This window comes from Vanellus vanellus (genome assembly GCF_965231255.1).
Source record: "Vanellus vanellus genome assembly, chromosome: 2".
In the NCBI taxonomy this organism is placed as follows: Eukaryota; Metazoa; Chordata; class Aves; order Charadriiformes; family Charadriidae; genus Vanellus; species Vanellus vanellus.
In genome coordinates, this window is record NC_138906.1 from 78,276,583 (window position 1) to 78,291,341 (window position 14,759).

General features: G+C 39.8%; 1 protein-coding gene across 1 annotated transcript in view; it reads right to left on the bottom strand.

Moving 5' to 3' along the window:
- GMDS (GDP-mannose 4,6-dehydratase) overlaps window positions 1–14,759 on the bottom strand; it is a 442,696-nt gene that overhangs the window by 265,850 nt on the left and 162,087 nt on the right. The window contains exons 5-6 of the mRNA XM_082499607.1: window positions 1,979–2,171; window positions 1,013–1,117 (exon numbers count right to left, since the gene is read on the bottom strand). Coding sequence (XP_082355733.1) covers window positions 1,013–1,117; window positions 1,979–2,171 — 298 coding nt within the window. The remainder of the gene's footprint in view (window positions 1–1,012; window positions 1,118–1,978; window positions 2,172–14,759) is intronic.

Here is a 14,759-nt window from a genome sequence, read left to right on the forward strand (position 1 = left end):
AAATCCTGTTGACACCTACTCCTTTTTTATCTTCCTTTTTTTTTTTTTTTTTTTAGCAGAGTTGCAATTACGGTCTATTTTATATTTGTAAGTATGATTAAAATTATTATATTTTGTGCCAGGCTGTAATATATATAATTGCATTCCTGTAAAACTTGAATTTATTTTTCATTTAGAAACAGACGACAATAAAAGGCTTCTGCACAAGAATCCAGTTTTCTGTGCTAATTTAAAATTTAATTTTAAAGTGTTTTCTACAGTCGCAGTACTTTAAGGGCAGAGGAAAACTGTCATTGTATAAGACGCTTTTAATCAACTGTGGACTCTTAAACTAAATACCAGTATTAATTGTTCATAAAGTACTGCAAGAGGAAAAGGGATGATTAAGTGGAATTTAAGCTGCATTGCTATTAAGGATTAAACAGAAAGGCATTTTAGAGCCATGTGTTAAAAGCCATCTTGTCAGAAGGTATGGGCAATAATCCACAAATTCTTCAAAATATACAAGGCTGTACTCATTAATCTTATGAAGTTAGAGGGTCTATTATTTCTGCCTCTTAATTTGACATTTATACACAGATAAAAATCAAAAACCACACCTGAAATTGCATCTGTGATGCAGTCGCCCGCCTAAATGTTTAGAAAACCTGCCTTTTAAGGTGTCACTAACATTTTATCCTTAATATGTTATCAAGGGGGAAAGAAACCTCAGGGATGCTACGACGTTATTGCAGTCTCTTGAGAGCACTGATACAACAAATCAGACACACAAGCCGCCCTTTGGCATCAGAGGGCTACAAAACGGAATATGATGCTTGAAAGGGAAAGCTGCTGATCTCCAGGCTCTGGGACTGCCAGGAGGGCTGCATTAAATGCCACGAGCAGGCTACGAGTCACGACACCCTCCCTACAGAATTTTGGCAAACTTAAATGAAACACGTGGACGCATAGTTCCGTTTTTCCGGTCAGATGTATGCAAAGTTGGGAACAGTTTTATATGGATTTTTCTAACCTCTCCTGGGGCTTTCGTGATTGAAGAGGATGCCGTTCACAGCAAAGAGATTGTAGGCCTCTCTGAAGTTCACCACAATCCAGTAGGCATACAGTTTTGCTGCCCCTAAAAAGTAATTTTAAAGCATTATATATATGTATCTGCTCATACATACATACAGCTCAGAGACACACATACCCATCTCTCTCATACGCAGGGTAAGTCCACATTTCCACAGTGGAGTGCATTAGAATTTGATTCATTCCCTATATGAGTCACATTTCATATGGAAAATACATCCAGCAGCTGAACGGGAAAATACTCCTTTTCTGTGCAGCCTGAACTGGCCAGGAAGTGTTAGGGCACTTTCTCACTTGTTTTCTTATGCACGCTCAAGCATAGCACTTTTCCCTTTACTATACAATTAACACAGCCGGAGCGTGTGAAATATGCCACTGTAGTGACCTCTGCTAATAAAAAAAAAAAAAAAAAAAAATACTTTGGAGGAATAAAAGTGAAAATCTGGTGCCTTAGCACTTAAATTGGTTTGAAACTTTATCACCAAAGGCCTCCATACACATTGCTTTAATAAGTGTTTCAAATTTCATGCGAGTTCATGAAGGAAGAAGTGAGCTCTTGGGAGTTTTTCATTTAGGCAACAAAAAATATGAAACCTTATCACTTCAGTGGTCTCTCACAACCCTTTGCGAAGGAAGAGCCTCCCTTCCCCCGCTCTCTACAAGAGCTCTCTACCTCTGAGCTGAATGAACACGGTCTTGTGAAGTGAGATGCGAGTTTCCAACCCCCGGGCAACGGCAGCAAATACTTTTTATATAGTAATTCATAAAGGTACGCCTCTCGACATGTCTAGTCACTTTAGGTCTATCGTCATTCTAATCTCACACCCAAATGACTTCAGCCCTGAGACACGAGCGGGGAGAACAGACAGACAGACAGACACTACACACACGCATCAGCGGTCCTCACCGTAAGGCGATCTTGGGTAAAAAGGGGTGGTCTCCTTTTGCGGGATTTCTTGCACTTTTCCGAAAAGTTCACTGGTGGAGGCTTGGTAGAACTTCACAGAGTTGATAAGGCCACAAGTCTTAATAGCATCTAGGAGCCGTAAAGTGCCAACCCCATCAACATCAGCAGTATATTCTGCTAGGTCGAAAGAAATCTTGGGGAGAGAAAGAAATAAAACATCATCAATTTTACTAGGGGAACCAGAACATGCCGTGATCATGTACAACCAAAGTAATGCATCACTTGTCACAAACCATCTAGACACTTTTGTACAGAGTAGATGCTCAGTTTACAAAAGTACCCTCAAAGGATTTCTAAGAATAAACAAGTACTTCCATAAATAGCAGAACCAAAAGACTGGTGTTCCCTGATCTCTCTCTCAGGATTATTTTCCCATGTGAAGTAAGGGGCAAGCCTCCCCACAGACAGAAGCATTATCAGACTCCCTCTCATCTCCACAGTTGCCAATTTTCACAATATTCACTTCGGCTTAATATCTTTGACACATTTGAATTTGGATAAAATTGTCCAAAATATATTTAAAAGAATACTAGGTTAGACGGACAGCATGGCTACATAAACATTTATTAAAAAAACCCACAAACTTTAAACACGTTACAAAGTTTTGCAATTTAAAGACACATCAAAATGGAGAGAAGACTAGAAATATCCGCTATCAAATGAGACTCCCAACCCCACCTGACTAAGGTGTACCAGAGCTGTGGCTTTCACACAGAGGTTAGGGGGATGATGAAGCACAAGAGCAAAGGGTGGAGGTACCCAAAAGAAACCAGCCAAGTCTTCCAGCTGACATATCCTTCAAGGTATGCTAATGAACTCATGTGCGCTGCTGGGCCAAGACTCCTCTTTCTTTCCCCGCTCCAGTTGTTCTCAGTTTTCTTTATGAAGAGTTTGACTGTGGCACTGGCCACAAGACATGCTTGAGTCAGTTACAGAGTGCATTAAAAATATATGAATTCTATTCCTTGCAGTTGCAAAAGAAAAATAAAAACTGGGAAAAGTAAACTGAAAGAAAGAGATGTGTTGTGACCGCCCCAGCCTGCAGGCGGGAGAAAAAATGCGCGGACAGGAGTTCACTCTGCTTGCTCGATGGATGTGGGCTGGTTGTTTGGATGTGCCAGCAGAACTCCCGAAGTCTGAAGACTTTCTCCCACCAGCGCCAGTCACAGAGATACATTCCTCCTTCCTTCTACAGCCTCCCTCCAACCCATGCTTCTGTACGGAGATTTAAAAAAAAAAAAAAAAAAGTTTCCTGTTTATACTGCCAACATCATAAAAAGGGGAAGAGGAATGGACCTTGAGGATATTGCTCTACATCGCCCTGACCCAAGGAAGAACTACTCTACCAATGTCCCCTCTGACTGACAATGGATTTTCAGGAACGAGCTCTGGAGTGATGGCAATGTTACAGTCTCTTTATAGGATCTAGGCTAGTGGTTAGTGCGACGCTACCAAAGTCAGATAGCACAAATCTATGATCCCCCCTCCATTAGTCTTCAGTGACAGGGTAACTACTAATGGAGTAGAGGGTGAATGACCATAGCTGGACAAGTTGAGCTGTCACAGTGAAAACAGTGGGAAACCCGTCACTTACCAGGCATTTTTTCAGGCTCTCTGCAGATTCAGACAGATAGCCCTGTATTCATTTCTCCTGTTAAGCCACCTTCCCTAGTCAGTAATCACTAAAGGTTAAGGCTTATTTACACAGCAGATGAAATAAAAGTAATTAGATTAATTTGAATTTGTACTTATGGTTAATTCAATACAGGTATGAAATAATCTAAGTTGTGTTACTGTGCTCCAAAATAAAAACGTTCTCGCATATTTTTGATGTGAAATAGCTAATGCTATGAGCAAAAACAAATTACTTTTTTTTTTTTTTTTTAACCAAAGTGAAAAAAAAAGAAACCTGATACTTTGGCTTGTTAACCTGGTATGACCCAGCTGAAACTGAGCACTGATCTACTGAGAAGTGCTGAGCATTTTTTGTTTTAATCCATTTGGCACAAAGATGACAGCCACTTAAGGTCACTCAGCTTCGCTGTCAGAGTAACTCTTGGGAAAACATCTTAATGAATAGGTGATACAGTCAATAATGCACTAATGAACATAAATTAGTATATTTAGCGTATGGCTAGCACCTTCACATATGCGCAATAACATCTAGCTCTCTAAATAAAGGCAAAACATTTACTAATTGTAGCAGAACCAAGAATTTACCTATATTAAGGTATTGTTCCCAACACATAACCCGCTAAAAACATCACCCCAAAATGCAGATCTGTGCTTACATGTTCTGCTACGAGGGTAAATGTAACTGGGGTGGTCTTAAATCAGAGATCCCAGATTATAAAACCCTCTTAAGCAGAGTGAGCAATGAGCCTGCGGCAGCAGTACCAGGGACTGCTCTCCTTGGCTGATGCAGAGAACGGTTTCACAAGAGATGCTTTTCCCTATTGCCTTGTGAATGACCTCAATCTTCACCTAGAAAAATCACTCCCCGGGGTGTGAGGTAATTCTGCCTCCGCGCTGGCTGAGTCTGAGCGTCCCCGAGCAGAAACCACCAGCTTTGTGCCTGTTTGGTGGTTTTGTAACGCGGACTATTGTTCACCAGGGACAGGACTCAGACCACTAAACCCATTTCATTTTGGAGCGCAGGTTAGACTAGAATGGCATTTATGAAAATAAAAAATGGTTTTATCCACTAAAACCTCCAACACCAGAACCACAGGATGGCTAAGACATTCTGTGCAGTGTAGAGGCATTAACATTGCAAATACAGATAAATCCACACCGGATTTTAATTTTATTCTAATTCAAAGTTAGAATCCAATGTAAAGCAGTTTTATAATAAAATGGATTGATTAGGAAGTTACAGATGAAGCAGGGCAGAGCAGCAAAAACTCCTGAGTTATCCATTACTGCATTATCTCCCTCTCCTTATACACGTTATTTTGTGCAAGACCAGCAGGAAGACTGAAGTAAGAGGGATGTGCAGTAGAGAATTGATATGCATGCACAACACAAAGAGGACCAGGGGCTGAGTTATAGAAACCAAATATTGAATCAGATTCAATAAATGTTACTCATAGAAATAATCTTGGCTGGTACCCGGAGCTCAGTGGCACTACCTGAGAGAGTAAAATCTTCATGGAAATTACTGTAAAGGCAGGTGTAGGAAAGCTAAAAACAAGCCATGCTTTCTGAAAGATTAAACGTCCAGTGGAAAAAAAAGTCTTAGGTGATGAGTTTAGATGAGCGTTTTCAAACAGTCTAATTTATATTAACTGTCTTACGTGCCTGAATTAGGAAGCTCCTCTTCCTGTACACCAGTAAAGATAGTGGTGAATCAGAGCAGAAAGCCTAATGGAGATGCTCTTGACCATGCTTTGGAGAAACTATATACACACTAGTTTAACTTAGTTACCTAAGACAGATGCTCCATCCTAACCTCAAAAACCCAAAACTATCAGCTACTGTCAACTGTGTAAAGCAAGCTATGCAAAAAACTTTTTTTGAAGAAAACACCAGGAGTTTTTGTAACGACTGGAGTAGGGGAACGAAGCGTCTTTGCCTGGTAGAAACTTTAAACCTGAAAGCTTTCTCCAAGAGTATTGAAGGCATGGATCCAATACTTCTTTGCCCTCTTTGGACAGACTTTGTGACAAAGGGAAAATGTAACATACCAACAAAACAGAGATTGTCTACTTGGAATATATTAGTCTGAGTGCCCTTTCCATGCACAATGGGGACAGCGTGCTTTTGGATTTGTCACTGTTGATGTCTGGAGATACTGTGAACGCACACGTTTAAGATGTGTCTGTTTATTCCACTCTATAAGTAGTGACAGCAGTGTATTATTAGTAGTGGACAGAACAACACAGATACTTAAATCCTTGGTTAAACATTCTTGACTTCCAGGTTTGCAGCCCTGAACACCTCGCAGAATTGGCTTGAAGAATATTAAAAAGAAATCCTTACATACATGGGACTTTTATATACTGAGTATATTCAATGCTGGATTCATCCCTAATATAGTATATTTCAAACATATTCTTGGGCAACTGTGAATTTCCACAGCAAGGTTTACCCATAGGATGATAACATTTTCTTGAGAAAAGCATGGTTTCGTTAGTTGTGTCCTCTTATTCTAGGAACGCTGCGATACAAATATACCGAAACACATTATGTCTTGTCTTTCAAGCAGCTCCAAGAATGACAATGAGTTTTGTGAACTGGTTTCTCCCTTTCGAATTTGAACTCTCCCCCACCCCCTGCCATTTCTTTCTTTCTTTGTAATCACCAGATTCAATCTCTACAAGAGATCTGAATTTAATAGAGCAATGTTAAATGTTTCCCAACTGATCATTCAAAACCAAGCTTAGCAAGGTCTTTAACAAGATTTAAAAGCTTACTGAAAACTATCTAAATGAAAGCATATGGGTCTTAGCCTCCACAAGAACACGTTCCTATCATGTCTATGAGTACTATATACAAGCCTGCAGACTTATTAATACTTGCTTCTGACCAATGCGTTGTCAACAGGGGTGCTATTTCGAAAATACCTATCAATTTAGCACACACACAGGTTTGGCTTTGCGAGATACTTCTCTGTTTTGCCATTTAGAACAATCCAACAGATGGGCTGCAATCATATTAATTATTAGCTTTCAATCAAAAATAGCGCGTGCGCGCGCTAGCAGAATATGCTTCAATGCTCTACCAAAGGAATATAAATAACTATTTGAAATTTCATCTCCTTCTTACAGCCTTCTCGGTTTCAGAAGGTGGGATTTCTGGAAGGCTGGTGTTATAAGAGGGAAGCTTATGTGAAGCCCCAGGAGGAAATAGGATAATATAAATGTAAATTATTATTCTTTCACTGTAAAAGCAAAGGTGGCTAACCTAACTATAACATTAAAACAAGCATCTTTGCTGTCTCGACAAAACTCATGGTAGATTCTTTAGATTTATCAGAGTACAAGATACATATTAGGTCTCTTTAAGCACTGAGAAAGGTTTACACCTGAGAAGCAAATCACAAAGCGGAAAAACTGATCAGAAATGTTTCAAATCTCACAAGTGTCACAGCGGTTACTTTTTTGTATTCTTTAAAATCAATTCTGTTTGCTTTGAATATTCAGTGTGCCTTCCACTGCCAATAAAAACCACTGGGATCACTTATATCATCTCAGTAAACAAACTGCTCAACCCCTAGGAACACGCATTTAAAGCAAAACATTCCAGTTGCTAAATCTAATACAGACTAGGGGCCAAACATTCCTATAAAGTCCTAACACACTGGGGAAAAAGATCCTAGGGATTTTAGGAAATATAAAGAATTTAGGGGATTTGGGGCATTTCAAGGGGATAGGGAAGAACCTATATATCTACAAAAATGTCAGGTAACCTTCTAGGAGAATATGGCAATTCCACTTCCTTAACCCTTAACTCATTATGAATGCTTAACTCATTACCCTCTCATCTAATGAAAGAAGTAGTTGAAAGATACCAAAATCCCCCAAACAACTATATTTTTTTGTTATATAGAAAAAATAATCAATTCAATAGCTCTGAACTGCTTATTATTAAGCAACACTCTTGATATCTTAAAGCCCTATCCAACTTCTTAGCTAAATAGAAATGGAGTAAAAAAATGTTGACTGGAATTTTCAATAAAAGGAATACGCCTTTTGTAGATTTATCTTTTCATATTTCTTTCCCTGTTCTCTCATAAATAAAACAGAAAAAATGAAGTGATCTGTAGAGTAATTTGACAACATGATTATAAGCAGAGAATTAGCAAGAAAGAGTTTTGTAAGTGGAAGCAGAAGTCAACATTTTTTCCTAAAACTCATGTTAACCCAAGCCATTCACAATACTGCTGTAGCAAAAGAGCTTGGAGAACTCGGATTTTCAAGTTACTCGTGATGGAAAAGAACAAGCAATGCATCTGGCAAAAGACCCGCTTGTCTTGCCAGTGCTTGTGTGGAGGTCCCCGTGGTTGACTTCCACGGCAGCTGTCACACTCTGTACTGCAGGCTGAGTGACCGCAGAGACTTCTTGAAGTGTTTAGAAGTTTGGTTTTGACATCAGTGAGCCAGTATTTCACCTTCACCCCTAAGCGAGAAGACCCAAACCAAAGTGCAAAACCAAGGTATTTGCTGTTTAGTGATCTTAAATGATCCTTCATGATCTTCATGCTGTATAACCTGCCATAACCCACAACAGACTCTGCTTCAGGGACCAGCTCGGTCTTACACAAGTAGCCCCAAAGTGGTTTTCATTACACGCAAAAAAGAGGAGCTTGGATGCAAACCTGTTCATTGCCCCAAACGCAGACATATGCCTTCGCACCCTCAAAAGGAGCACCGATGAGGGGTGAAGCAGAGCCGAGTTCATTCATGGCTCCCCATTGTTGATTTCTCCAAGTATATCGAGAACTGGAAAATGAGGGGCTGGCGATGGGGAAGGAAGCAGAAGCCTCACAACAAAAGTGTACTCCTAAGCCTGACAAAAAATTACTCAGGATAACAAGAAGAGCGAAAAACACGCATCACCTTTCACTATGCCCCCAAGGGTCAGGCACTGTAGAATCCAAAAGCAGCTACTAACTTTCACCTCCGTGAGCACTAAAAAGTTCATGAACAGCTGACTTATACCGCTGCTGCACACATGAGGTGCAACGGGAGTGCTGCCAGACTGCCTGAAGTCCCCAGCTCTCTGGCAGCCGACCTACCCTGCAGCAAAACCTCCCCTTAGGGGCAGCAACTTTCTTCGTGCAGCTGAAATACTCAGGGCTTAGGGGCAAGCAGCCCCTAACGTACTCCGCAGTGTAGGTCCATATGGCAACTTCCGATGGTTTGGCGTGAGTAAGTTTTCCTTATAACTCTCCTCTTTAAGTAATTTCAAGTTCTTGATGCAAACTCTCTGCACTAATCTTTAAAGAGTAAAACAGGTTTCCTTTTGCCCTCTTATGAGTAAAAACTACTACTTGATTTTTGCTAAGGAAAAAAGAGAAAGATAAAATCCAACACAAAGCAGAGAATAAGCATGGAGAAATACTCCCTCAGTAGTTCAGGTTTTATGTTTACCAAACTACCAGGGGTTGATAGTTGGATTCATTATTCAGTTTCTTTAACTGGAACAGTGCCTCCACACTGTTCCCTGGCAAGCCACAGGTGAGGTTGTAAATCCAGCTCATCACATTCACCTTTGCCTTCAAAGAAGCCCACTGGTAGATGCCTGACCAGTTAAAAGGTATAGAAGAATCACCATTATTTTCTACATTTTGATGCCACAATCCTTAAATTGGAATATGCATTGCCTTTGAGGTCCATTTTAATAAAACAAAGTCTCCTATGTGCTGTTCAGTTGTCTTGGCTGCTGACTGTTGATTGAAAGGTGTGTTTTGGAACCGATCTCCAAACAGAGGTAATTTGTAAATCGTTTATTTTTCTGCTTATTGACTAGCTAATTTAGTGGATTAATTTAACAGACTGGATTAAAAGAGAGTTGCCCAGACACAGATCAAAAGGCAATGGACACAAGTTGAAACATGAAAAATTACAATTAGATATTAGGAAAAAAAGGTTCACAACATGGGTAGTCTAACACTGCAACAGGTTGTGAAGAGAAGCTGTGGCATCTCCACCGTTGGAGATACTCAAAACTCAATCTGACATAGCCCTGAGCCACCTGCTGCGAGCTGGCCCTGCTTTATGGAAAGAGTTGGTCCAGATGACATTCAGAGACTGCTCCCAAACTAAACTATTGCACAATTTTAAGATGACAGGGAGATGGGATTACAGCAGTGTGTTTCAATGCTCAGACACATAGCACCATCCAATGAGCAGAAAGTGGATGTACAGTGTGCAAGGATGAGGCCTGATCTTGTAGAAAATCAGAGACTTCTATGGAGGGAGCGGAGAGCTGTTCACAGCAACTTTTCGGGGGCACATAGTCCAACTTGCTATTCATCATAACTCCTCCACAAAAGAGCTTCAGATAGAGGAATGCTCAGATCTGATTGTAAAAAAAATACCAAAGCGGAGGAGGAGGAGGAGGAGGAGGAGGGATATCACAGAACATGAGATTCAGTATGGCCATAAACCTTTGTCACAAAAATGTAACCTCCCCATTCGTTTTGCTTATCTTCTCATCCATTTGTTATTAATTTGATGGAACTGGGGAGTTGTCAGGGTTATGTGATGCAAGGGATTTATCTTGCAGAACAATCTCCAACCCACTGTTCAAAGTCTTTAGTTTCAAATTACAGAGATTAGAAAAGAAGCTTTTAAAAAAGAAGCGTTGATTTTTTATTTGTTTTCAGCATGATTTTGTTCAGGGATAGCTTCAACAATATACATGTTTACCCAAGTTTTTAAGTGCACAACACACGCAGCAGAGTCAGGATGGGCTTCGATGTTTCAAATTTGTAGCTTCAATGGCTAGTGACACTATAATATCCTAAAAGCTTTCTTACGTACTGAAGTCCAGCTGTGCCAGAAGCTTTAAATGCTATTTAGTAGAAAGACAAAAAGGGGTAACTTGCAAAGTCACTAGAGAACATTCAAAGGGAGATGTAAAAAGATAGCCAATTCATTTTGCTTTATATGTACCAGGGGAATAGAGAGCTATGAATAAAATGCATGCAGAGAAAGCAGTCACTTGGAAGAAACGGCACCATTTGTACTCACTTTCACATGTAAAGAAATCAATTTAAAACATACAGGTTATTTAAAATTCTGACATGACAACCAGGTTATAGTTTTTGTTTTGTTTTGTTTTTTTTTGCTTCTCATGCTTTTAAAAAAGGTTTTGTCCTGGATTCCTTGATGCTTTCAGAACATGTAGGAAGACGCTTTGCACAGAAGTGATAAAATCCCCATCACAAGCAAAAAGAAAGACAAGAGAAACAAAACCCACGAAAACCAACAAACCTTCAACACCCTATGATTTTGACAGACATTCAATGCATGGCAAGATATATACTGAATTAAAGCAATAATCTATAATTGCACTGACAACAAAGAGTATCTCGTCTCTTTTCCTTCCTAGCCAACAAGGCTGCAAAACATGACTTAACACAACGGACCCTCCCAAATGTTGATACAACTTCTGCGTTGCCTAGAAGCTAGAATTACCCCAATGCTTTGCGAATGACTACCTTGCCCGACTCTCTTGCAACTCCTACTGATGCATAAGGTAAAATTTCTCTGGTTTATGGGGCCTGCCGGAAGTCTTGCTTTTTCAACCAGAGCAAAATTATATCTGTTCAGCATTTATTATTTACCCCTTAAGATCATTACTTCTCAGACTGCAATCCCTCATGCCAAATGACATAGTTTTAGAAAACACAGAAGCAGTTCAAACAACTGTTTCTCAGGTTCCCCTGAAGTACCAAAAATGCTCCTCCCTCCACGAGGAAATAAACTTAAAATAATATTTCCTATCTGGATTTGGGGCAGATTTTAATATGGACTAGGGGCTTTTTTCCTCATAAGGACATTCAATCGGGAAATAAAATGTACTGAAAAAATGCAGAACTTTTTAAAAATAATTTATCAAATTTTTCAAAGTCAAGTAAGTACAAATTTAAAAGTTGCTATAAAATGGCAAACTTTTTTTAACAAAATATATGTTTTGTTATTTTTCTCACTCTTCCCCACACATTGGCTACCGACAATCACCTGACCAGTTCTCCAAGTTATATTTTCATTAATTTGGGTTTGGCTTTTTGTGCTACATCCACACAGTAACTGATGTAGCAGAGGTATCATGATAAAAAGATGAGAAAAACCACTCACTGCTGGTTATGTCCTGTAAGTCATTCTGACCAAACTGGGCACTCTCTGAATGAAGCACCTCTAGAGGTATGACACATACTTCGCAAAAAACCACTTTCTATAATATTTAACATACTTCATAAAAAAACACTTTCTATAATGTTTAACAAAAGTTTTTACCTCTGACTGTAGGGAAATCTCTAATCTTTCATTTTCTAAAATTAAAAGCATTTTCTTGTCCTCCCAACAACAAGAATTAATTGCTATCTCCTTCCTCATGACTAACTGGGGCTTGAAAGAGCTTCCCTACGTCACAGAGATATTGCAAGAAAAAAAAAAAAAAACTTAGATGAGTGTGCGTGTATTACTTATTAATGGGACCGTAAACCCAATTAGACAGACTACCCATAAACGTGCCTGACTCAACCATTCAATTTGAAAGCTAAGAGTACAGACACAGCCAAGACACTGCACAAAACCAAGTTACTATTTCTCTGTGGAGCTGAGGTAACCCTATCTGGAAGCACTCAAACCACAGCAAATGCAAGATAAAGCAATTTATCATAGCTCTCTTTTATGGTCAGCTACCCTAAAATCAAATCACTTCATTCATCACAGCCTAAGAGTGGGCAGGCTCCTCAGCTCTGACCACACATTGCAGCTTGTTATGTCGTGGTGCTTTGGTTGTGGCTGACCTTTCAAAACAGGTAGGACTTCAGAGAGACAAATGAGAACATGGAGTTTTGAGGAAATAAATAAGCATGTGGATACACAACAAACACACAGAGAACAAAACATGACTTCTTGTTGGGCACAACTCTATAGGGAACATCCTCTGCCCTGAAGTACCTGCAGGGGGTGCACAGCTCAGAGTCCAACACCTGCGTCAGTGTGGCAAAAGAGATGCAAAGTACTCCACCTCGGCCGGCAAACAACGTCTGCCTCCATTCATGCACTCAGTTTATTCTTAAAATACTAAAGTCACGTTCTTCACAAAGATATCACCCTTAGAGAAAAGTACTATAAAAACATATCTTCTAAGCAAATGCCACTGCTTCAGAACTGTCCCTGGTCCACTCTGTCTTCTAAGTCCAAGTTCTCCCCTCAATCGCCATGGGTACTAAAAATGATTAGTACGTTACACCTCTACAGACTTAGTTCCACCTTCTGGTTTGCTATAAAGCAACCAAAAACTATGCCAACTCCTCTTTAGCTAGAACGTTTTCAGCATACCTTAGACTTATATGTAATTTATTTCTGAGGCTTTCCTTTATTTTGACTGCACCTGCATTAAGAATTAAATTGGGATGGCTAATTGCATGGGACAAATTTGGATGGATTATGTATGTACTGACAAAAGACATGCCCCCACAGACACCACCTTCCCAGTTCCTGCTCCAGTACTCCAGCAGGAATGACTGGGAAACTGCATAAACAGGCAACAGCACATCAAGGAATGTCCGGTTCCCCCCCCCCCCCCCCCTTTTTTTTTTTCAGTTGTCTTTTTTGAACAGGGCCTTTTCGTCCAATGCATAAGGTCATCTTCTGTGAAATTTCACTCCAAAATCTTACTCAAAGAAAGGGCAATAATTTTAAAAACAAAATATTTTCTTCTTTTTTCTCCACAAAGCCAGCGAAATTCTTTTCCTTTTACCTGTTCTTGAGAAGAGTTGACATTTTAAAACATTCTTTAAATAAATACAATAGTTTGTGGTTTCTACTTGCCCTGGAAGAAAACCACTGAATCCTTTGAATTTATGAAAATTACAACCAACAAACCAAAAAAACCCACCCCACCTTGAAATGCTAAAGTGGGTGAACCCGAGTAGACGAGCACTAATACCCTCACCTGTAGTGCATGTACAGGCACTACATATGATTAATTTTAAAATCGGGGTATTAATAGCATCCACAAATACAGTCGCTGATGATGGCTTTGTTGGGAGTGACGTAACAAACCTGTAGATACAGCTTTCTGTAAGCTCATGGTAGTAACACCTAATTTTAACTTTCCATTTCAGGCAAGATGGGGATAGCAATAATTACGTACCTCAAAGTGGCCTGTGATAATTCTTCATCCTGTGTAGGAAGCTACAGGAGTGGAATACACTGTTATCACCACCACGGCTAGCACTCAGATTTTAATGGGGTTATAATACTTAAGAAACCATGAGCCTTACATCTTCTCCAGTTGCGCCCTTTCAGGGAGAACACTGCTGTTCTCTATGTGGCAGTAAGCACTCTGAACTCAAAGGCAATCCCCCACATAAAATGTTCTACTTAATCAACTCATCTGTCTCAGAAGGATGTGGGTGGCTAGCTAGAAAGAAACCTGTGGGATGAATCAGAAAAAAAACATGTGTCTCGACAGGTATGTGGGGGTAAGGGGGAAAAGGCCAAGGGGCAGCGAGCTTAAAGGGATGAGACACACTGGTTAAACTTTTCTATTATTTTTGCCTTTTCTGAACAAGCAGGATGATACTCTCAGAAAATAAATCACTCCATTAGATTTTCTGCTGGCATCTCCTTTGCCTTTACTTTATTCTCATATTTATTACTGACTACTAAAGCCTCTCCACTACAATTCTTAGAAAATAATGTATAGGCATTAATTTTAAAAGGCAGCTTTCGCACTCATGAGGCATGGTGATCATAAACCAAAGCAGAACATTGCAAGTGACTGTAACCCACTAATTTCAGCCTTGTTTTTCACCTATCTCTTTGGTTCTGACACAGAGAAAAAGACTAGGTATAACAGCTGTTTTTCACTTGAACATTGAAGTAAACCATTCAGGAAATAGGAACGTGGTAGTCAACTAATCACATAAACCCAACAAGTTCGGAAGTTTCCCCTCTCACCCCCACAAACAAATACTACGTTACTTTAGTCCACTGGACTGTGCCCTAAGACAGCACTGAAGTTTTTGTCTCTT